The following is a 26571-nucleotide window of genomic DNA, read 5'->3' as shown; positions in this document are numbered from 1 at the left end:
TTTTTTTACCTCCATTGTGGAGAGTTATCTCTCCCAGGCTGGTTAAGGATAGATCCTTCTATTGGCAAACAGACTGGAAACATTATTTGAGCTAAAAACATGTGTGGAACAACTTAAATGGTCACTAATAGTCTGAAATATAGAATTTACCTCAACCAAAAATCATCAGCTAACCTAACACTGCTTCAGATCTATCTCTAATCAACTTTATAATAAAATGCAATTTCGACCACAACAAAACTATGCGATCCATAACATAATACTGCTGATTTTCGCTTTAAGCTAAACAGATAAAATCAGTAGATATATCGCCTTTTACAATTTGGCGAAGTTTCACGAAACTCTATTCACAAATACAAAAGTTAGTTCATTTGATTTCCATGCTTTTGGAAAATTACAAACCTATCCTTCGCTGAGATAATATGGTAGATTCTGTTTTCCACAAACTTCAGAACACAGTGATGACTTCTGTTTTTACACGGCGATGTCGGGAAAATTGGAATAATTGGGACTCTTAAGTGAATTAAACAGTTATAAGGGGGGTGATAGTCTGATAACAGACAGAACTAATAACAATAAACATGTAATCAACACCACTTATTTCCGCTTCCCTGACCTAACCTTGTTAAAATGTGCCATTCCATTATTTAATAGACTAGACTCTGTGGTAATGAATACAGCTGATCCTGCCGTTATAACTCTGTGGGCTAAATTAACGAGAGACCAAAGGCATGCTGGAGGAATGAGGGAGCCTCTCCACCAGCAGCAGGTTGCCTCTTATCAATACAAAAGCAATTTCCGACACGAAATTATAACTCTTAGTCTCTCCAGGGAACGCCAACTTCCCTCCAGAAACCTGAATATTATGAAATAACATGTCGAGTTCATGGACTAACTACATAATTAATATGTAACAAACAGTCCCGGAATTTCGGTTCACGCAATGTGAACTACAGATTCCCACTGTTCCATACGCCTGGACCACAAGTTCCTCTAACACTGCATAATACGCCACCAACTGAGAATGTTAGACTATCAGAGAACTTCGTGGACAAAGCAGGCGGATATATAAAGCGTGTAGTTACAGTTATGAGCCGTTCGAACGTCAGACGAAACTTAGAGATTGCCAAGGGATGGATAGACAACAATGGCCGTCGGTCGTTTTGAGCGGAGTTTATAGGGGTGAATTCCCTGTAAACCTAGACAGCAACACCATCACGCGTGCTTTTTGACTTTTCAGCTAAGACATGTTCAGCCAATGACAAATAAAGACAACAGTATTGCTAATACTTGAGAACACTGGTACTGTCTGTGCACTGCAGACAAGACTTACTTGCACATGACTACTATAACAAACTACAGAAGGCTCACCCAGGCAATCTTCTCTTTGTGGAATGTCTGTAATATAACTATTAACAGATGAGTTGCTTGTTTCTATTTTCCGAAACTGAACTAAGATAGAAGATACCAGTAGTTCGCAAATTGAGTTCAAAATGTATATAAATATACCTTGATCGTCAACAACTATTAGTTTTAACTTACCTATTTGCTTACATTCCATTTCTAATTTGTCTATATGAAGTTACGACTATTTTTGCAAGGTTTCAGCACCAATTTCCACCGTGTCTCTCTTGACAGGTTGATTAATCCATCCTAAATCATACAGCTGCCTCTACTGGAGAAACTTTTGAAAGACAACCAACATGACATCGACATCAATCATTTTACCATGCCTCTGGGTGGAACAGTGTCTGTGCTGTCCCAAATGCTTATAGCCAAGAGAAGAACCCATTAATACCTTTTAATATAACTGTATGAACTGGAGCTTAACCATACGCAAGCTTATATACAGGGAATGATCAAAGTGGTAACACGAATATCAGCAAGATAAGAGAAGCAATTATAGCCACAGAGTGTGTATAAAGTGTATAATCGCCAGGTATGAACTGATATTGGAGAATAAATCATTTGTCTTCCTTCCATGTGTGCAGAAAGTGCTCGATGAATTTCAGCATTGGAATCCGTTCGTAGATAACGTTAAAACTAAAAATAAATAGTACAAAGGTCCAACTGATATTCGTGTAAATCCAGATTACAGTGCTCTGCCGCAGTCTGTTACCGTTACTTGTAAAAAAAACCCTGGGGGATCTAGCGACATTTTCGGGGTAGTCGACTAGCCGTTTATTGCGAGTGGAAGTTCGAGTGTTAATGCGTATCCTAACAATTTAATACCGATTTGATCATTATTTCGGCTCTCATTGTAGCAGGCAGATTCCCAACGTCAACTGGAAGGGTCATTCCACATATAAAGAACGAAATCCTTATTTCTGTCGGGCAGTTCAAAAGAAGAACGATGTTGTAGTCGCACCGGGTGTGGCATAGCGTCTTGCGAAGATTTGAGCCAGGCCTGTGGGAATTTAGTTGACGTGAATCCGTGGAGGTGTGGAACCAGATAATAGTAGAGGTTGACCTCACATGCGGAAATTGCTATGTCGGTAAGAGTGGTAGTTCTTCCGATGGACGCTTATCATAGAGCCTGGCTCGACAGTCTTCTCACAGGTCAGGCCAAATGGGGCTGTCCTTTATCAGACTCAAGTGCAGTCTGTACTATATGGAAGGCTAAACTTTAGTCCAGACAAGGCCAAAACCTGCATGTTTTCAAACCTCGTCCTCTGACGGATGTTGAGTACATGGAATGGTAATTTAGAACCTGTCACCTGAGGAACTGTGTGTTCTCATGTGCCTAACATGTAATCAACACCAGCACAAAATTCCATCTAAGTTTGCTTTAAACAGGCACATTATAACCTTTGAGGCGACGTCTACATCTGCCAGATTCTTAGTTCTTTATGATAGCCCAGAGACATGGAAACTATAGCAGGTAACGGTGTGTTCAAATGGGAAAAATCTTCGTATTTTCACCTAGCCTTGGATGTTATAATATGTCATTAATGCACTGAAAGCATAATAAAAGTTGTCAAACCATCCACTAAATACATCACGTTTGTAATATTTATAAATTATATTCATTATTTTTTATTGCTATCTGATACCATTCGAGTCATCTTTAGTGGGTGACTGAAGAACTGTTCTAAGTATGACGTGTCATAAGAAGTTGAAGGAAAGTGGTCGAAGCCAAATTCATGTAAGATCACATATGAGCACACCGTCGATCACTTATGTCCGCTTAACGCCTCAAGAACAATTCGAGTTAATAAATGTAAAAAAGCTCTCTCTCCAAGAATGGGACTGAACTCACGTCTTGAATGGCCTAGCGACTGGTTGATTGATTGATCTTGTCAAAGAATATTCCCAGTGATTGAAAGGAAAGCAGTAAATATATTATAGTTGATGAACTTCATATACCATGATGCATCATGCGCACAGCACGTGACAAACACTGGGTAAATACAAACAGCCCATTGGTCAGTCTGTGCTAGGTACTTCATGGAGTGCGTACGTATTAACACAGTGTTACATAAAACAAGACACTGTAGAGATACCGGATTTGTCAGTCCATATTATGAGATCACCATACAGTCACACCGAACACGGGATTCAAAAATTACATTTGGTAACGGATGATCACTGACTTTTCACAAAGCTAAGAATCACATTAGCTGTCATGAAGTAAAAGCCATTTGTGTTCATTATCGGATAGAATAGTCCAGTTTCGTCTCAGTACGTCCTTTCGCTATATATCAAATAGGCTTATAGGTCGAGTGTACACTCCAAGCATTCCATCTGTCAGGTTTATAATAGTATTACATATATGCCCCAAGTGGACTTACTGGATCGATTTTTGGCCCAAAGTTACAATATAAGCAGTTTCCTGACGCATGACTGGTCCCCTTCCCTATTACTACCACATTCATCCGCCGCGAGGGCGCTAGTTTCAAGGACACGCTGTGGATACGGCCAAGCCTAGCCGTTCTGGCTTTCGTAATCCATCTACTCCGCCAGACTCAGGTTTCGGGGCGATGAGACTCTCGTGCTATCCCTAAGGCCCACGCTCAGAATGAGATGTAATCACGCCACCGATGACTGTCAGCGATGATAATATATGCAGCTATTACGAGTAGACCATAGCAAAATGCTACATTGTCGCCGTCTAACCCTCCCAACACGAACCGACCCCGGCGAAGTGATCCCCATCCCAGGTTGCTGAACAGCCTCTATATTTGCATTGGCTAACATAACTAAGAGCAATGATCGCACCTCTGGCGAGGGGTGCTAAAATATATAATGCTGGAAAGACAAGCGCTCTGGTTCTCTAGCAAGAGCCATAATCAAATTCTAGTGGACAATAGGTAATATATTTATTGGGTCAGTATTTTTTATGATATGCGATTGCCTGTCAGATGATACACGAATGCCTTCTTAGTGGTGATGAAATCAGACAAACATAAGATTCGGTAGCTTATCCAGCTTAGTTTCCCCTTTCACATTCCATGTTTTGGTATTATCGGAGATGCTGGTCGGTCCTCAGCAAACAATGCACATTGTACAGCTTATATAAACATCACAACAAGCATAGCCGATTCAGTTTCTGTCTACAAATAGCTGTGTTACAGGATACTGACTCCAGGTGGCCTGCCTTGCAATATCCTCTGTATTTGCGTCAACCAGCGCACCCACATGATGCTATTGTTTTAACCTGTGGGACCGAGGATAGCCGCTGCTCATTGCTAAGCTGTAAATGTCAGACTATTCTAGGGAGAATACCAACGGCTTCGAAAGACTCATCTCAGCCATAGTCAAATGTCAATTATCACGGAACCTCTCAAGGTTGTACTTATTTTGAAAACACATTGTTAGAGGTTCAGGTATGGCTTGTAAGTGGCTCCCGTATAGCTTGTATTTGGATACAACGGTATTATACAAAGCTTGAAAAATTTTATTTATTTATTTGATTGGTGTATTTGGAAAGTCTGTGTGAAGAATATTTCACTTATACTATAACAGCTGCCAAACATAATGAAAACAAAAAACGCTTACATATCTATTTTATTGTAATGGAATTTGAATTAAATACCACATGATACTGTTGGTATTTAGAAACACAGTGACAGAGAACACAGGGTTTTCTGAATACAGGGACTGAAGACAATAGGGTAACTCACGGCTCAACGCCGATGACATGGAAGCTACATTCCTCAAATGAAACGATGCAATCGCATTTTCCTCAGTGAATAAGCATGTTTTTAGCATGGCGTGATTAGACTACACAAATATCATCAAGGCTCAGTCTCCAACAAACACAAATGATGTGATTAGAGGCTGCCTAACAGATATGTAATATTTCCATTTCCCCATATAAAGTTAGTTGCTTGCCAATTCCCGTACGTCTTATCGTAACAAGAGTTAAGGATCCGTGAGAGGCACAAATAGGCTAGGTTAACAAATGGGGAAAATGTCAGTATGATTATACCATAAAAGCACCGACTGTTGAACGAAGGCTGGCAACTCTTAGCCTTGCTCTGGCGGACTTGAAACCGCTGCAGAGAGTTTGTGATCATGGGTGTGTAGATCATATCGTTGCAGGTCAGTCATCAGAGAAGTAATTAAAGGACGTGTGATGTGCAAACTCAGATTCATTGTCAAGTTACCTGAACAAAAACAATACGGTACACAGGTAAAGGGACACTTCAACAAAACTAGTCATGTATTTCAGCACTGTACTATATCATTGTGTTTTCGTTTTTGCACACTTAACATGTATCCTGGTTCATTTACAACCCGTACTCGTTTACCAGAACGTCACGAGATTCGGGAAAGCAATATGCCTGCAGCGATCAGGATGGATGTATCTAATTTCAAATGCTTTTAAAACAATTTTCTTTATCATGATGATGCAACCTAGGTTGAAGTATCGCTGAAATAATGCGATAAGGTTAGACTATCAACTTCCATCTCGCGCAATGTGAGCTGCTAACATCGACTATAGGGCCTTTTATGTTTGCAACAAATGTTGGGAAAGCATCTTTTCTTCTCTTATGGTTCTAAATGCGTGTTTATAGCGGCTCTGAAGTAAAACTCATTGGAACGCTTTTCGGGATATGCACATTCCTTTGGGTAAACAGTGAAGTACATGAGGAAGGGGGGCTTGCTTACCACTTCTCTGCCGTCCACTTGTCACCAATCATGCTGTCTATACATACATTAATATAGTGGCATATTTTGCCTTAGCTACCGCTCGTGCTCTTCGCTGGCCAATATCTTCACGTTTTGGAATGAATCCAGAGGTTTAAGTCCAGCTATATGTATGGACTATTGTCAGAAACCTAGAATGATCCGATGGTTTCCATAATATCTGATTTCTTTCACAGGTTCCTACTAACGTTGTAACTAAATGTGTACCATTGCATAGGCTGTGGATTTACGTCAGTATGCTTGTCTAGTATCTAGTGATTTGAAGTGATTCAGGAAGTCCAAAGCCTCAGTGTTGTTGTGTAGGACGTTAAACATAAATAAATAAATGAAAAGACATCGTATAATAGTAGAACATGTACAGCATTGGTAGTGCATGTGAAGGTATACTATATATACAACTGGTCATATAAACAGCTGGTCAGCTCCATGTGTATATGGCCTGAGTATATGCTGTATCTACTCAGATCCAATGTATTGCGCAGGCATAAATATTTCCCTGGTAAGTGTTCAATTTCGTGTACACTCCCACGGCCAGGAAATGTTCTGCAGACAGTTTTAATTTATTCTGTGAATGACCACGTGTAAACGTATCTTCACTTTTATAAACTGTGCTGAATGAATAGCTTCGCTGTGTTCGGATAAATTACGGTCACTAATACTGAACGAGTTTAAGTTTCAGAATTAACCCATTTTCAAGTTAACGGCAGAGGTAACATTGTATTACAAAGAATCCGTTGTCCAACTAAACTGTTATCTCTATGTATTAATCCTAAATCATATAATTATATACCATAAAATATGAAAATTGTTTATATCGCGTTAATTGCATTTACGTTACCTTCATGGTAATGGTTTATATCAAACTGTGTCAAACTGCTTTAATTTACACGAGTACGGAAAATTTTGAAAGTAATTCTAATTAACGTTTTACACCGTTTGGTATTAAGTTTAAACTCACAGCCGTTACGACATAAAACTGGGATGTAGTTAACTTTGAACACGAAAATAATATATAAATGTCTCTTACAATGCACAAAGACAGAAAACGTTTACTTTAAAGATATACTGCTCTCGATTTTAACGTGAAAGCTTGCAGAGTCTCAAAAAGCACCCTGGAAAAGAAAGATTCTAATGCAGCATTCAAGCAGGAAATCCCGGCTACTTTGTATGCTATGGCCACTGTTTCGTAATGGAGTGACAATCATCAAGATGTCATTGGCACAAAAAACCGAAGCTCTCATCGTATTTAACCACGCTTACTCTCCAATGAAAGGATGCGACAACTTGAAGTGAGCTCCGAATTTCAATAGCTTTGTCAATAAAACGAAAACCAGAATGCCCAAGACATGGGTTTCAAGATAAATGGAACTTTTGTTTATCAATGCTTTGAGTACATAGTGAGCCAGAGAGCATCTAAAGTTCGGCTCTTTGGGGAAATGAACCAATACAGAATCCCGAACAGGAAACTGTGGACAAGAAAGAAACCGGCTAGAGCTAAATCAGCTCACGTATCGTCAAAATAAAGCCTGTTTTGTAGGATGTATGAAGCTAGTCTAAATCCACGAGCATTCCTCTGTTAACAGCAGCCATTGATAAAGAGGTCAGATGGCTTTAGTGTCTGACGCTGCTACAAATACAACGCGTATGGTTAGCGGAAGATAGCGGCTTCGAGACGGCATTCACTTGCCCTAATAAAGGCTCATGTTTTATGCAACTTATGTTCACTACAGGTGCCAGCTATCTATAACTCAAGTTATCTATAACAATATCAGTTTACCTGAACATGCAATAACACATGTCCGTAAGAAACACGAAAAGAGTTGATAGTAAGGATGATGTTTTTCATGTGGCAGATTGTCAATTTGCTGGAAATTTCAACTAGCACTGGGCTAAATTCAGGTGACTACACTCTGTCATGATCTCACACTAATTGTTTCTCTGAGTCAAGCCACTGCATGCTAAAAAAAACAACCGCTTTTTCTATTGTTTTCTTATCCCATTGTTTATTGCAAGCCTTTGAGTTGTCGACGGCGCCTTTCTCTTATTGCCTAGGTGATAAAGGAAAATTACTTTTACTCTCTGGTGTTCGGAGATTTTATTGCTTTTTAAATGAATAAAACATTTCCGTGCTCTTCTAGGCGCTAATTAATATAAAACACCCTATGTTGGCCGACAAATCAATTCCATTGATTGTTTCCCAAGTATTGTCACGTCAGGGAAATAAGATCAACTGAAACTGTTCGAATCAAAACCTTATAAATAATGCTGCGGTGTCCTTACACAGTGTTAGTGGATTTCTCTCCCTGGACAGAGTATAGTTCAGCTTATATGACATATCTAACAAATAAGCTGCCCTGGAGCATGGAAGGGGAGAACTAATAAATGCGTCGTACTCTTATTATATGTAGATAATACACAGATACCTTCTGGCTAAACCAAATAGATGTGTGCTATGTTGTAAATAACGCCAGAAAGCTCTCTACGTATTTGGAGAAATCAAAATTGCTTTGCAGAGCTGATGCGGATGCTTGGATGAGCCACGCCACTCTTATTATAGGTTATCTAAACTCCCTTCTTGCTTTTTAGGTACTAAAAGGAGTGTTTATGTCGCTCTCTTTGCCTTTGTCGGTGTGCTGACATAAGTAAGTAGATGATAAACGGTTTCTGTCCGCAAATGTCACGGCATTTGAACGTGTAAGTGCGGGTAATCTGCTTACAGCCCACATTTGGAAAAGTCGACGGTTGTCTGTTTGTACTTCCATACCTCAGCGCAAACAGCCAGAAACAGTCCACCAGGAGGATGTGTATGTGTGGGGTAGTTGTTAGTGGCGCAAACAGAGATAAGTGTTCAGCTAGAAATAATATGTTAGAAGAATGTATGAGTGTGTGTGTGTGGTAGTTGTTGGCGGAACAATCAGAGATAAGTGTTTAGCTAGAAATAATACGTTAGAGGAATGCGTGTGTGGTAGTTGTTGGCGGAGCAATCAAAAATGTATATATTTGTGTGTGAGGTAGTTATTGGCGGAGGAAGCAGGGATAGGATTTTAGCTGGAAACCATCAATGACGAGAATCTGTGAGTGTCGTAGATGTTGGTGGAGCAAGCAGGGATAACGGTTCAGTTAGAAACAATCTGTTAGGAGAATGTGTGTGTCTGGTAGATGTTGTCGGAGCAAGTAGAGATGGTGTTCAGCTAGAAGCAATCCATTAGGAGAATCTGTGTGTCTGGTAGATGTTGGTGGAGCAAGCAGAGATGGTGTTCAGCTAGAAGCAATCCATTAGGAGAATCTGTGTGTGTGGTAGATGTTGGTGGAGCAAGCAGGGATAACGGTTCAGTTAGAAACAATCTGTTAGGAGAATTTGTGTGTCTGGTAGATGTTGTCGGAGCAAGTAGAGATGGTGTTCAGCTAGAAGCAATCCATTAGGAGAATCTGTGTGTCTGGTAGATGTTGGTGGAGCAAGCAGAGATGGTGTTCAGCTAGAAGCAATCCATTAGGAGAACCTGTGTGTCTGGTAGATGTTGACGGAGCAAGTAGAGATGGTGTTCAGCTAGAAGCAATCCATTAGGAGAATCTGTGTGTCTGGTAGATATTATCGGAGCAAGTAGAGATGGTGTTCAGCTAGAAGCAATCTGTTAGGAGAATCTGTGTGTCTGGTAGATGTTGACGGAGCAAGTAGAGATGGTGTTCAGCTAGAAGCAATCCATTAGGAGAATCTGTGTGTTTGGTAGATGTTGTCGGAGCAAGTAGAGATGGTGTTCAGCTAGAAGCAATCCATTAGGAGAATCTGTGTGTTTGGTAGATGTCGGCGGAGCAAATAGAGATGGTGTTCAACTAGAAGCACTCAATTAGGAGAATCTGTGTGTCTGGTAGATGTTGGTGGAGCAAGTAGAGATAGGTGTTCAGCTAGAAGCAATCCGTTAGGAGAATCTGTGTGTCTGGTAGATGTTGACGGACCAAGTAGAGATGGTGTTCAGCTAGAAGCAATCCATTAGGAGAATCTGTGTGTCTGGTAGATGTTGACGGAGCAAGCAGAGATAGGTGTTTAGCTAGAAGCAATCCATTAGAAGAATCTGTGTGCGTTGGTATATGTTGTCGGAGCAAGCAGGGATAGGAGTTCAGCTAGAAACATTCCGTTAGGCGAATGTATATACGTGTTGTATATGTTGGCGGAGATAACGGTTCAGCTAGAAACATTCCCTTAGGAGAATCTGCGTGTGTGGTAGTTGTTGGCGGAGCAAGCTGGGATAATAGTTCGGCTAGAAACAATCCGTTAGGAGAATGTAATACCCCGTTCACACGGCTAAAGTCAAGCTGGAGTGACTTGGGAAAGAAGCTTTCAGTCAGTTTGATTTTTTTTTTTTTTTTTTTTTTGATTGGTGTTTTACGCCGTACTCAAGAATATTTCACTTATACGACGGCGGCCAGCATTATGGTGGGTGGAAACCGGGCAGAGCCCGGCGGAAACCCACGACCATCCGCAGGTTGCTGGCAGACCTTCCCACGTACGCAGTCAGTTTGACGTCGCCTGTGTAAACACAAAGTGGAGGGATTCGGGGGGGGGGGGGGGCGTGGGGTTTATCATGTCAGTACGGCTAAATGACCCTGGAGCCTCATGCTGACTTCCTCTCTGGCCGTACGTGTGAAGGTCTGCAGCAACCTGTGGATGATCGTGGATTTCCCCAGGGTTTCCACCCGCCGTAATATAAGTGAAATATTCTTGAGTACGGCGTAAAACACCAAACAAAGAAACAAACTGGGGGGTATTTAATCTGCTTTATTTGCCGCAGCTACCGACGCTGCCTTAAATCGGTTTAGGACTTGAGTCGGTTTACCTGTGACGCGTGAACAGTCACTGGATCAAATGTGCCGGATACGTGGAGGTCAGTATGACGTTGCAATTACTAAAGCGGCTTAGATCTGACCGTGTGTACGGACAAATCCCTGAAGCGGCTTCAGGGATTTCGTTCGTGAGTTTTACAACTGGCAGTTGTAAAATTTCGATTTAAAGCAGTTCAGATTAGATTAGGATTAAATTTTGGCCGTGTGAATGAGGTATATGTGCATGCACTTGTGGTTATTGTTTGGGGAGCAAGCTGAGATAAGTGTCTCCGTTAAATGTATGTGTATGTGTTATATACACATTTCCAAAAGCACCGAGGATTGAGGACCGGTAGGGTGTATTAAGAATCCTTGGCTGATGGCTCGCCATGATAGCGACAAATAATGAGTCAGTGAGCGCTATTACACAGTTGTTTGTATACATAATGCATCCTTATTAATAAAAACAATTAAAATGTATAAAAGAAATAAAAAAAGAATGCGTGGCACATGTACTGGACACTTGCAAGTGCATATTGACTCATGGACTTTTGTGCGTTCTCCGTCATGTTCATCTACATGTATGGCGCTGTGGTGTTTGGAGGAATTAGCTATTTCGATGTAACAACCCCCATTTGTAGAACGACCAATTAGCCTTCACGAATGACCTAGATAAAGGCTTATGAGGACAAGTCTACAGTAACAAGATATCACAATGACACCCTAGGAGGGAAAATTACAGCAAACCAATAGGTGTCCTTCGAGAATAAAGACAGGTAATGCGCTGGTGTTTCCGGCTCACCGATATTACATACTAGACTACAAAGACAGATTGACGGGCTATCTATTGAGGATGTCAGTAAAGAAAGACGGAGGAGTTGAGAAAGGTTCTGTTACGAGCTGAATCCCATCCCCATCTTCTACAGAACACATTGTTTCTTCACTCTCCGATCTAAGGCATCAGAAGACACATGTTACAAAACTTCAAGATGATATGACAATAGACAATATTGCATAATTGGATGTTTTTAGTTTCAACGAAGTGTTTGCGAATGCCAGTACATATAGCTCTTAACAGAACCGTCTTTTGTGTGATTCATAGCTGCGACTATGCAGCTTATTACTATGGTTGCTCTGTCTACCTGTGGATTTATCGGTAAAAATTTTCACATCCTATGTCTTAACCTCTGCCTTTTATTTAAGGAGAGGTCTTAGTGCTGGACGACACGAAATCTTATACTTGGGGTGTCACGGTTGTTGTTAATTAGTGCTTGTTTGTTAATAAGACGATGAAATGAGAAATGCAACGACCATGAAACGCTGTTGGGATGCCTTTCTGCAACACGCTGCTCTCAATTATGTCATGTTACTTAGAAACGAAATGTCCACTTCTACTTTATCTGGAATAAATTCACAACCTCAAATAGCACCCTAATCTAAATAGCACAACTGGAATATTCCTGGGATCGCTTCAGCAAATGAGTAACAATTTACCATACGCTTGATTTTTCGGTTTATCTGTCAAACAATTATCAGAAGAGTAGATGGGATTTACAAGAAGCTAGCCACATCAAGTGGATGGTGAATTACGTATCATTTGCCGTAATGGCCATCTTCCTTTATTTGATACCCTACTTTACTCTCCATGGCAAACGCACTAGTCGGTGTATGATGTCTCCTGCCTTGTAAAATTGTTTTTTCACTCTGTGGTTCGCGCTTGTCGATCTAGAAGTCATTGTCAGGATAAAGCATTTTACGGCGTACAGTTTTTAAGACCAAGGCCATTCCACAAAAATATTTTATGACTATCAAAATGTCAGTTCGCAAGAAATTCTTAACCGAATGGTAAAAGCTAAACACGAATCATCCGCCAAGAGGCATAAATTGACAGGAGTCTTGTCTGTATTCACGCGAGTCAGATCGAGTAGTATCTGAGATGAATCCGGTGTTATTATCAGCGCACATCGCTTTGTTATTATCACTTCCGTAAAACAACGCCATCTATCTCTGCTTTGTTGATGGCCAACCGTTCTAAGTATCCACTCGGCAGGCAGGCTAACAGCAGAACCAGCCTATCGTCTTGTAAATTATGTGCCATGTGCTTCGCCAATCACTCTATTTGTCTCATTTCAGCCAGGATTTATTTCCATTGCGTCCTTTTTACGCAAGGACTTTCATTATCCCAGGCGGAAGTTTACTATCAATCTAGCACCAAGACTGCTTTTCCTTTCTCCAATGGCGCTGCGAGATGGCCGAATTAGCACGGTAAGCCATCAAGCCCTAAGAGTTTTGTAAACTGAGACAGAGAGGCAGAGTGTGTCTGAGAGATTTAGCCGGGTTTTATATCATCTCTACTTCAGTGGTTGTAACAACAACGTTTGTTTTTACAGACCTGGTTATTAGAAACTATATATCTCCTTAAATCCATCTCTGTAGTTGAAAGAAATTTAACAGCTTTCAACATTTGTTAAGGTAGCACATATTCCAGTCATGTGGATTAATATCTTTTGAACAGCTTTTGAGCTGTCATCTTTATACTTACACAAGGATGAAAATTAATAATTCAAACGCAGGACATCACAAACTTTCTGCAAAGTTTAAAATAATTAGAGAATCTTACCCACTATTGCTTGAACAACTCTGCACTTTCAAGAATATAAATTTTGAATTCTGCTGATGACAGTGATTCCTGCGTTTAATGGCCGCATGTCACAACTCTAGTGTGAGGAATTCTCAGAAATAATTTTACATTGTATAATACATTTATGAGCAAATCACAAGGATCTGCTATACATCAGCTATATATTGATCACAAAGATGTATGACATCATTAAAAGATGTAAGCTAATTTATACCAAATTAGGTTTAACGCGTTCACGAGTTTCCAACAACAGAAACCGCCTTTTCCCCAAATATAGATTTCACATTTCTACACTAAGATATGAAGCCCTTTTTATGCATCTGAAGCACTTGAAGTCTGAAGGATAGTGCAATGCACTGATGCTTTCTGAGCCCATGTAGATGCACTGACCCAAAGAGTAATTGGCACGTGTACTGAGCAGCTTCAGCGCTAATCAAACAGAAGCTCTCTTTCTGATGTTGTTCCGCCACACAAGCGCGCGAAGTAAAAGATAAAGACCTGGTTAATCTTGTAGACAACACGCAGCGAATTAAAGTGGTCGGTGATTAAGTCCGTTAGTGACAGGTTCTCGGGAGAGGGTAGACAGGCGAGCACCCCGGAACAGGGCCAATCTCCCGACCTCAATGGCCTGTCCGGGGACCCTTTTGTCTGGAGAGAACCATCTGACCGTTAGCTGTCAATTTTATCACACTTACGGGAACAGCTTCACCTGCCAACTCACCCAAGACTCTTAATATCTCCGTAAATTTCCTGATAACAATGAACACTCAGCTGCCCAGATCTGTTCGGTAGGCGGACAGATGATTGTAACGTTGCCTTAGATACCCCTCGATACATCTTAGTTATTCGGATGTCTCCTCTCGCTGCGTACTTCTCGGCGACAACCTCTGTCCACAACTCACATCAACATCCGGACAACACCAGGCAGAGCTTTTCTGGGCTTTCATGAAACATCCGATTCTCTTAAGGTAGCTGGAGATACCGAAGCTCAAAGGTGGACAGAAAGGAAGCTTTGTCCATTGTTTTGGATTCATCGACCTATCTCTGCTACAAACGGAACTGTAACTTCCGTTTCTGAAGAGAGAATGTCAGTGATTTGTCTAGATGTGGCAGTTTGGCTGCCTACGACATCCCTTTTTCCCAGGTTTTATCCCTTACAAAGCAACGAAAACACGACAAATACACCTAAACCGCACATATTATTCATACCACCATTTAAAAGCACGAGGCAATGACAATCTCTTGATAAGATAATCATGTTGTTTTTCATTTCCTGGATTTCACAATCAAGCAGTCAGATAGGACCGGATGCTTGCACTGTGCGACTTGGTTTGACTGGCCACAAATAACTAGGCCGTTCTGACCACAAATAACCTGGTCGCTCTGATCAAAAATAACTTGGTTATTATCAGCCATAAATATGCAGAAATCATGGTGCACATAATGCATTTAATATAAAAAGACAAATAGCTGCTTAGTATAACTGCCACCAGAAATTTATTGCTAGAATTATAAAACTGATGAAATGTTTTGACTAATTGCATATGTATAATGTGCGTGTGCTCAAACTTTTTCACAAGGACAATCAAATAAATGGGTAGACTGGTGCACGTGTGCACCCTATATTTCTAACCGGTGTCGGTGAGAGTGGGTTTGTCGCTGGAGAAAATCGATCAAAATTTACAGTAGTATAATGTGAAGGACAATTCAACCTATGCTGCACAATCGAAAAAGATTTTTAGCTACGCAATCACGGACTCTCCGAGTGATTAGAGCAGGAATCGAACCTCTGCCCACGTATTTTGCAGTTTCCATACATAGGATATCGTTCTTGTCAAACTCCTTTAATTATCATTTAGTGCATACGGAAAAGTCGAATGAACACGGCTCTAAAACCTGTCAAAGCTTACCAAAGATAAAGGAAGACTGTCTTCTACTTGACAGGAGCTTAGTGGATTCAGAGACGAAGGTAATGGGTAATTGGAATGGATCAGACATCGGGATTAAATAATTCTCATCTACATGATCCTGCCAAGAGACCCAATCAATCCTCTCTAACATGTTTACAGTAGACGTATCAATAAGTTTCTCCAGTGAGCAAACACTCTGGGATAGTCAATGGACAGAGGAGTATAGTTTGCGCGCTTTTATAAGAAAAAGAGCAGGCGTCCTACACTATATTGTCACCATAATATATCCTATGTCCACCCTTCTTTTCGGGTGTGTATTTGTTGTCTAGATATGCAATAAGGCATCGGCAAGTAATTCGATACTTCTTTGACGACAAAATGTTGAAGTACCATATATATCAATTTACTGAAACGCTGTTGCCACATAAGTGAACAGTAATTCCCTCGTTAGAACTATATGCATTGTACATATACAAAAGTAGCCCGGATTCGCCACACCCAGTACAGAGCACAATCGTAACCAAGCGATCCTACAGTGTACATTCTGTATTTCTAGTAAGGAATCAATGTCCACACCAGTCATATAGGGCATGTTAAGTATTAAGACGCACTAAGTGAAAATGAATTCCACGACCAACACACGTGTAACTGGGACCTCGAAACCATTTCCTTATGTACAATTCCTTAAACTTCCCCAATAGTACTTCAAAGTAAAACAGTGTTCAATGTGTATTCATACCTGTCCTTTTACAATATGCACGCCGAAGGTGCGAAGTGATAATACAGATAATTGCAGGGGATGAATTCCTCAGTGGTATTGTACGTCATCTGTTTTCATTTATGTCAAGCACGCGATCCTACTAATTCATGCGGTGATGCATGTTCAAGTAGAAAGTATGTCCAACAGATGAAGAGACGGGAACAGATAAGTATGATAATTGTCCCAGAACTGAAAGACAGGTATTTTACACGCCACTGTGAACAGTTTTAAGAAGTATACGTATCAATCACACCTCTGCAAACACAATATCTGCTCAATCTATACCGTAAATCCGTGCATTCGTTTAATCTCAACAGGAATTTAAGGTGTTGGACAGCTTTACTGATATGCTGCTATATGTTCAGTTGAACACCATTTCTGACAGCTTTCTTAACCTTTAACATTTCATTTCAAAATCACTCTGATGCGCGTCTAGACAAACTTGCCACGCACTTCAATGGGAGATACTCTTGCTGTCGAGATTTGTACATAAATTTCCGGTCACAGATGCAGTAGCATTACTTCAGTTGGAAGAAGAGCAACCAACCAATTTTGTTATCCTAAAGAATCAATAAAGGCTCTCCTACCCTACAGCACTTTACAAAAATCTTCACAATGTCTTGACATTCAAAGCATATCCGCCGTGGGTTGCAAGGCTTGACTGCCTGGAAGGCTCTAATCGTCACTCGTCACATGTCGTCTCTCTCATAATAAGGCTACATCCATATTTCACAAAAGAACAAAACTCCAGCATTTAATTTAATTCCGGGTACATTCAATCGACACTACATTCAGGTGTATTCATTCGACACTACATTCAGGTGCGTTAAATCGACACTAATCCACACTACATTCAGGTGTATTCAATCGACACTACATTCAGGTGTATTCAATCGACACTACATTCAGGTGTATTCAATCGACACCACATTCAGGTACATTCAATAGACACTACATTTAGGTGTATTAAATAGACACTACATTTAGGTGCATTCAATCGACACTACATTCAGGTGTATTTTCAGGACTTGCTTAAACCTAATCTATCGCTGTGTTAGTTTGGTAATTAAAAGAGTCTCAGAGGAAATCTTGTCGTGGGTGAGATCGGCCGCCAGAGTGCCCTGGGAGATTGCCCTCACACTCCCAGCCACCAACTGTGAGCACACGCAGCTGGTTCCTGGTCGACACATCGCTTAATACTTCACCAATTGGTTAACTAACTGCTGCTCACAGACAATAGTATTATCAACCTCTCCGGCAATGAGGCGATGTCTGACCTGAAAGTCTTAACTTCAAAGTTTTAGGCCCTGGCTGGCAAAGTTATCAACACTGCTTTAAATCAGACCAGCAACGCTTGATCACTGAATTCCGTTGTTCAAACCCATCTTTTGCTGACTTTTGCCGTTTTACGTTATAAGGTATTTGTCACGAAAATGGCGAAGCGCACTAGTTTTACTAAGATTCATTCCTGTTACGTTAACACATGAACCCGACCAACATCGACATTTAGCTCCACGCATTCAACCATACACGACAGTTTTATGGTGGGCATCATCAACGTGGCCACCCAAGAGGAAACATTCATGCAGGATGGAGACAGTTATCCGAGCGATGATGTGAACTATTCTGCTGGGGTGTTCTATGGCTTCTCTGGCACAGAACGCATCACAAGGGACACAAAGCTTTTATTTTTTGTCCTGTATGAGTTTTTTTTGGTGTTTCGGGTTATTTTATATTTCACTAAAATTACTCTCTTCGAATGCACACCCAACATTCCTATGGTAATAAAAATCTAAATGTACGAATCAGTGTTTCTGGGTATTCGCGGGTTATTGAGAAGACAGAGAGACCTATCTACCACCTTCGTGGAAATCTTCAAACATCGTACCCATCTGGCACGTTTCTTTAGAGTGCTTAAATATCTCATCACAAGTTGGCTGCTTAAAGTTTGTGGCACATGTCAACTTCATTTAAGTTGTAAATTTAGGATGTTGGTTGATTAGAACAGCCTTATTACGTCGGGGTGGGGTGGGGAACAACACCGGATAAACGAGGCTATGGTAGGAAACTTCTCAGCCAATGTATACGTAATACTAATTCTGGGGAGAGATGCCTTGCCGTACTACGATCACGCTTTGCCATACTACGCTCACGCTTTGCCATACTACGCTCACGCTTTGTTGCACTACGCTCACGTTTTGCCGTACTACGCTCACATTTTGCTGCACCACACTCGTGTTTTGTTGCACTACACTCACGATTTGCGGTATTACGCTCACGATTTGATGCACTAGGCTCACGATTTGCCGCACTACGCTCACACTTTGCCGTACTACGCTCATAGTTTGACGTACTATTCTAACGCGTTGTCGTACTACGCTAAAGTTTTTGCCGTACTACGCCCACGCTTTACCGTACTACGCTCACGCTTTGTCGCACAACGCTCACGCTTTGTCGTACTACGCTCACGCTATGCTGTACTACGCTCACGATTTGCCGTACTACGATCACGCTTTTCAATGTATGTCTTAACTGTTAAAAATACGCATCGTTCTTTCACAAAAGTCTCTGAAAAAGGATTAACCTCGAATCAATAAAATGAAATTAAACTCAGTTAGAGTTTTTATAATAGCATTTTCTTTTTCACGCATAACTCATGTTGAGTCGCCCTTCCAAATACAGAGCTGATAAAGCACAAAAAACTAATGATTTTATGAGCTAATAAGTCCCCTGTTATGGTTTTTCACACATGTGAAAGTGCAGCAAGCTGATGCGATATTGACAAGCCTAGCGCCATGCTTCATCACTCATTATAACAAAACCCCTGAGAATTAATATGTGGTGAGAAATATGGCAAAATCTATTGTATATGACCTGTGTCAGATAAAATTGATTTTCTCGGGCTTGAACCGAAAAGCCATCAGAAATGATAAATATAAAATAACTCGCCACCAGAATTAAAACGTAGTGTTTTGTTAGAAAAGTTAGAACATGGGCAAGAATAAAATGATAGCATTATCTCGCATGAATAATGATTTGTAAGATATTAAATATCAAATAATGACTGCATATTTGAAGACTAGTCTCAAACGCCACAAGCCGCCAATGGACCTACAAATCGTTTGGGCACTACCAAGGGGATCCGTCAGGTGATTTTGTAAATGTTTGTCTTAAGTCTGTTGAATAGCCTTAGTTGGAAGGGCACCATGCTTGGGAGGATTGGAGCTAAGGCATAGGCCCTGTTCACGGAGATCGGTAATGACAATGTTCGATACTCGTCCATCTCAAACACTTTGCTACCATTGTCTGCTATAGCATTAGGCTTTAGGTAAGTGGATCTCATGAAACGTTTTATGTGTTGTGTTTGGAGAAGCCGCTTGTTCTCATCCAGTTGACCAACTTTCAATGAACCAGTCAACACTTTGACAAACACGGACAAATGCCAAGCAAAATATTTTGCGAGATAGGAATGAAATATTGAACAAACTGTTTGAAACGACCAAATAGGACAAGCTCAAGTATAAAATGGAACATTGTAAAATATGTCTGGGAGTGGGAAAAGTTCTGGAAAGTCTAGTTATTATGTCATTTAGTACTAAAAGCCAGAACGAACAAAGGCACTGAACGTTCGTCAGACTGTGTTTTGTTGAAAATATGAATGATAATACCAAGTTATCAATCTACTGAACACGTACACGTAATAAGGTCGGTTTATGAATGATGTGCAATAATAGGCATGCAAAAAGAAATAAAATATTGTAAATATACAAACAATATCACTGGTAATAAATGTGCTAAGCGACCTGCTTCTTTTTGCTTTTATATAATCCTCAGTTATCGTGATGCTGGTTATTTCTTTTAGATTCACTTAGTTTCAGAAGAGCACAATGAACAATATCAGTTGTCAAGGACAAAACGCGAAGATGATCAAGCCAGAAGATCTGCAGCAAATTATGCACATAGCTAGTCAAGCCAGTTCACAAGTATGAATGGCTAATATTGTATCTATATTCAGAGTATTTGAGCTCATGGAAAGGAATCGCCACTGTTTATCTGTTTTAGAGCCAAACACGACCATTCATTATCAACATCCGGTTATTTTCTACCCTAGGTATGTATTCCGGGCTATCCACTTGGCTGTACACAGTTAGACGGTGCAGATCCCTAATCTCAAAGGAACTATACAAAGGAAATGGAGCATCACGCCACGCAGGAATCATACGAAGAGTTTCACGTCACGCTGTGGACGTCAGCATAGTGGATATTGGAGAGCACGGAATCCGTTAATTCTACACGTAATGGCTGTATACAGATTTCATTACACATGAATCACCTTCTAACCAATACTTATTGTAGATTCGGTATTCTACACACACACGCACAGACAATGTAGTTTTCCGTATTCCAGTGAAATCTAATCCAACGAAATCTTGTGTGCATTTCAACTGTTTTGATGTTTTGATTGTGGAATTAATGATTTGTATTGTCCCTGGAGTAAAACTGCAAAGATTTTCGATTTAACATCAAAGGCTGGAAGATAGGAAATATGTGAGGAAGATGTGAGGAGATAGGAAATTTACCCTATTACGAAGCTAGAGCATAGTGTGCAAGAGCAACTGGTAGACCAAGTGATGATGAAAAAATTTGATAGACTCCACTTTCTTGTTAAAAGATTGGGCATGATGGCTGCATGCATTCCCATTAGAATATAAAACAAATTCGGGAAAAGGGCTTATTTCACAAAAAGTTTGTGCTTGATGTACTTCATTGATGACCCCCTTCGGATGTATGTCGACAGTTTTGGGTTTAAATGCCAATGGCTTTCACGGACTTAAGAAAAAATGTTGAATTCAATTCACGTTCTGTTAAAGCTGGTCAAGTAGCTTAGGGAGATGGGGGACAGGGGATGGAGGTGAATCTCAATCTAGTCGACTTGGACACGCCCCCTGGAGCTTTCAGTCAACGCCAGTTCAATGTTAGATGTCACTCAGGAATACAGGGATAGAAATAAAGTCGTCACTGTCTCAACTGTTTGAATTCAGTCAAGGTGAGGTTAACAACCGAAGAAAGGAATATGGATACAGTATTTGCAGTTAAAGTCACACTAAATGTGTGTTTTATAGATGTATCATTAAGCATATCTCCATGAACAGATCAAAGGCTATACCGATTTATTAGCATTTCTGAACCGACCAGGCAATGATGAATTTAAAAGAACATCTCGCTATCCGATGAGTTCATATACCTAGATTCAAATAAACATGTCACACCTCCCATACTGGCGTTATCGGAACTCATTTGCAAGCTTTCCATATGACCTTTAACAGCAGTGGACGGACAATCGATGATAAGTGATGCAACTATGAAGGTTCTTACTGACTCACAATAGGTTTGTCACGCGGATTCTGCAGACCCATAACACGTTCTTCAAATCGGGCTAGTCCACTATTTCCATTCGCACTGAAAAGGGTATGCAATGAAGTAAGGAGCTATTATGAAATCTGACGGACAAGTTAATGTGAGGAAATGACAGGTGTATAGCTGTCCGGAACAGGGAGCTAATGGCTGTGTTAACGCTTCTCTCACCAGACCTCCGCTTTTTTCACTTAATTAACTCTTGTCACTACCTTGCCGCCAGTAATATTTGTCCGCTGCTTCCAATAAGTGTCTGACTAAAAACAGTTTCTTTTCCCACCTAAGATGTATGCCATCACCGCTGTACGTCCAAAACCGACAGTATCCACAGCATGTCACCAGATAGTGACATGCCATATTCACCAATTATGTCGAATGTTATATATGCACATGGAGCATGTTCACAAGGGTTAAACAGGCTTTTTGCACAGATAAGAATTAGGTGTTTACTGCACGTTCACAATGCATCCGATTTTGCATAATATCAAGTCCTAGGCTTTGCAGTGATGCCACGCCTACGCCTTCAAGCCAGTAGGTATCCCTAGGCAACCTTGGAGCTCAGTGCAAAATGATATATAGATAAGGATAACAAATATTTCAATCATAATGAATAGATATATATCGTTTTGCTGACAGCTTTGAAATGCAACGAACATAATCTATAATGTATGAATACAATCACATCTGACTATACTGTTTTTTCAACATAGTTCCAAAATCAAGCTGCTGACAATTTATTTTAGGTGCGGCATTATATGAGAAATGAAATTGTACGATTGCTCTAACAACCACTATTTCATTTTTTTAAAAGAATATATTCAGTAGACAGACAGAAAGAAAAATCATTTTTCTCTTACCTTGAAGGCAAAAATGTCCAAACAGAAGTAGGCGTAGATGAAAATAAGAAATCATTTTCTTGTGTTAACACCTAGGTTTGTTTTGGGCATCACGCTTGACGGTAATCCCGGCCGACTGTCCATTTTAATCGCCAGTGTAGAACTCCATAGTGCCGCTATACCTAACGACTCCATCCCCGTGGATCAACCCATCGGTGGTGGCGACATGGGCTTTCCGCAGAAAACCAAACCATATTGGCATCCCCCAACAGTGATCTGTATCCGTGGGTGGGCTTTTTAACAGTCGACCGTCAACCCTACTCTTACCCTGGGTAGAATCCGATAGAAAAATGGATAGACGTGGACTGCAAATAAAACGGCTACAAGCTTTCTTTTTTTTTTTTAATCCAAGTATTACGGTCACCAGGCCAGAAAGACTACCATGCCTGTAACAGTGAGATAGGAGTCAGGTAATGCAGGCTGGGTGCAGGTTGGCGGAGCCGTTCACATGAAGCCATGCTATTCTCCTCTGGCTACAACACTAGTGGCTCAGGTACGGTTCGGTCTGGCCTCCGGCTCGATGGTGGCGCTGTGCTCCAAGCACACGTGGTAGACTCGCGCCAATTCAGGCGGCGTCCTGCTTACTGTCAGCTAGAGCTGGGCCAAAGGTATGCAGGGATTCTCTTAAAAGCAGCTCGGCATAATGTTAGATAAGATCAATAAGTTCAGCACTACAGGGGAGTAGGCCGGAGGACTTAAGACACACGCAATGAAAGCGTCTAGCCCCGATGTGAACTACTTCAGACTGCTGGACCTTTGAGTCATAACGCATACACAGAGTCAGCCAGGCATAATCGGTAGTGTTTCCTACAGAATTGGTTAATTTTGTTACAGCCAATCAAGGCACGTCATGCTTGTTTGGGCAACGTTTGCTATTTGAAAACGAGGTAGAGAAATAAGATTTGCATGCAAATCTTTAACCAGGTGTTATTGACACAGACATGTTAAATGAGATATAATGTAGGCAACAAGATCATGCGGGGCTGCCGTTGAAAACAGGTCATTTCTACCAAGGCAACATGTGCAAACCATGAAATCAGTTTACTGTTGTTTACACGACAATAGTGTGCAAGTGTCATTGCCCCATATTGCTTTTGGATCCAAGGACAATACCTCGCTGCCTTACAGATGCACATACTTGTCTCATAAAGCTCTACGACCTACTGCCTGACTGTGACTATTTGACACTTGACCAGTGATGTCACGAATTCAAGTCTAGCTCTCGGTTCGACAGGTATCTGGCAAAGGTCAATGGTTTGCGGTAGTTCAGCGTGATTATAACACTGACTGGAATAGACTTTCAATTTTCTCATCGATGACTTAACGTAAATAACTTACAAATTCTCATTCAAGAGAAAGCAGGAAAATGTACTTCTTGTATGAATTTAGTTCTGTACTTTAAGACTTTAATTCTTGTTCTGCAGAAAGGATGGTAACAATAAACCGCTTCTGTGTTGATTTGCATAATAAACGTTCGACTGAAATTTGAAGGGTGAAAACAAATATCAGAAGTCGCATTATTACCATCAAGGCCCCACGGGCAAGTGGGATTGGAGGAATGTACCAATTATCCGTCCATGTCCGGATATGAACCAGCACCGCGTCTATCATAGTGACGGAAATTAACATTAACTTTCGTTGTCTAAAATATACAGGTGGACCTTGTCTAAATACATATGGGAGGTTTTGCGTACATCTGGAGTATGCTGTATGTACGGTTGAAGCTGGCACCGCCAGAAACTAATTGATTCAACATGCACCCCTCAAAATTTGATTTGTCCTGGCAGTGAAGTGGGTTCTCTTGGCGATGTAGTTACCGTGAATCCAATAGACAAGGCTTGAAGAACAATTCATAATTTGGAATCGATTTCCTGCCCTGCTAGCCTGAAGTGAAACACCTAAAAGGCCGTATGGGGAGATGATTCCACAGGCTATGTTTAAGGAAAGTATTATTCTTGAACTGGGGCTGAAATATCCGTGCGAGGAGTGATTTGTGGCGAGGTTTGTATCGACCAAGCCACAGCCTCCCACATTTATCAAAAGTTACTTAGACCTGGGTGCAAGGCCTTAGTACCCTTAGGCTTTTTCAATGGCAAACGAACATCTTCGAACAACCGCAGAGAAGTCCAAAAAACAAAAACAAAAACATGCCAAACTGAAACAAAACACCAATTGCTTTTAGGTGAGGAAAACAGCGCAAAGCTTAATGTCCCATGCATTGAAAACATTAATGACGTAGGTAAATGTGCTAACAGACAGAGCACAGAGTTCCGGAAGAAAGCTTATTAATATCATACTGACAGTCCTTTGCCAACAGTGTTTTATATAGACTGCTCTGTTTCAGAGCATTAGCGCTTTGTGTAGGGGTGTTCGAATTCGCTTTGTCTTTATCAACTGTGGCCCTGTGTTCGAATGGTTCCCAGTGGGTCCAGGTTCAGTGTCAGCAAATTCACAAATGAACCTGCCCTAATACTCTTGAAGTATGTATGAGAACTGCGAAAAATAGGGCCAAAATAGGAGTAAAATAGGAGTAAAATAAATATATAAATGATTATAACACCGATACACAAAAAAATGTTGTGTGACCTTTGTCTATGCCTGCTATCTCAACGAATAGCAGTCGTTTTAATCACAGTGTCCTGAATGCCTACTTCATTACGCACTATGGAAATGTGATCCCTAGAGCAACAAAGGTTTTAACGACTTTCTGCTCTGAGCAAATAGATAGAATTAGACAACGGAGAAACTGGCGGCTTCACCTTCGACCTTTGGTTCCCCAAGGGCTTGCTAAGAAGAGTTCCAAATCACACTCTTCAAACTAATTTTTTATTGCATGTCTTGGAAAGACTTCAGTGACAGCTGTGAAACCCAATCATAAATCCAAAACTGCTCCTAGTTAACCTTCATTTCCTGGTTGTGAAGGATTCCGTGGAGAGCAGCCCGGCCTTTTCACCTTATGAATAAATATGGCTGTCAACAGAAGATAAACGGCATTCTTCTCCCTGTAGTGAGGCCACGCTAAAACATTTCATAAGCTTTTGTTAACAGCAGATATAATATATTAAATGCGAAATAATTTTTGTTTATAGAATTAAATCGTGTTTTTACCCCGCGGTAAATTAGAACGTTACTGATGATGTATGGTTCTATGTGGGGATCGGATTTGATTGGCTTTCCTCACTTCCGTTCACATGTAGCTTTATCTATAACAGGGCCGTTTTATGTTTCGTGTCAGTCGTAATTACTGGAGATAAGACTTTAATATTTTCTTTATCTAACACATAAATAATCTTGTAGCTACTCTGAATAGGATAAAATGTTAAGTCTGCGCAGCGGGTATTCCTTTACCCACGACGATAGTATGTTGACGGCTGTAGTTGTTAATGCTGGGGCGGGAAAGGAGTGGAGAGGATCTCTCATAATGTTGTACACTATAATCATTTTGAACACGACGTTAAATCGGAATATGAATGTTATACAGACAGTGCATTCTGTCGAATGGGATATTCTATAAGACGGGTCGGAAGTTGGAAGTCACATGACCGTCCTTTCGTGTCGAAAACAAAATGACCGTTTATTTTGGAATTGGTCACTTTTTACGACATCGCTAGCAACCAGTAAGGCATAGTTGTACATAATAACACCAGGAAAGCTCTGCAGAAATACTCAGACTACTGGGAAAGCTGAAAATTATACAAATCCAACGGATACAAGAACGCTGACAGCGATTCAAAAATAGGCATTGTCTTTATATTCAACGAGGGCGAAGCTCGGGTTGAATATCACTTGTCGAGAACTGACAATTCCTCATATCCCATCCCGCAGTATGCACCATATGTTTTAATTATACCGAAAAAGCAGTGTACCTCTTCGGGTTGTGTTTAAATCGCCGGATTTGTATGTCGATAATGGAGCTATAACGTATATTCGTATAAATATAATACAATATGTTCGTATATTTACGAACATGCAGACGTC

At 40.7% G+C, this 26571-nt stretch overlaps 1 protein-coding gene across 1 annotated transcript in view; it reads right to left on the bottom strand.

Moving 5' to 3' along the window:
* Positions 1 to 23146, bottom strand: part of LOC135476156 (uncharacterized) — a 39431-nt gene extending 16285 nt beyond the window's left edge. The window contains exon 1 of the mRNA XM_064756083.1: positions 22555 to 23146. Within this exon, the coding sequence (XP_064612153.1) occupies positions 22555 to 22609 (55 nt within the window). The 5' untranslated portion in view covers positions 22610 to 23146. The remainder of the gene's footprint in view (positions 1 to 22554) is intronic.
* Between the last annotated feature and the right edge of the window lie 3425 nt (positions 23147 to 26571).

This window comes from Liolophura sinensis, chromosome 1 (assembly GCF_032854445.1).
Source record: "Liolophura sinensis isolate JHLJ2023 chromosome 1, CUHK_Ljap_v2, whole genome shotgun sequence".
Taxonomy (NCBI): domain Eukaryota; kingdom Metazoa; phylum Mollusca; class Polyplacophora; order Chitonida; family Chitonidae; genus Liolophura; species Liolophura sinensis.
Note: the sequence above shows the minus strand (reverse complement) of the source record. Positions and strands in the feature narration are given on the sequence as shown.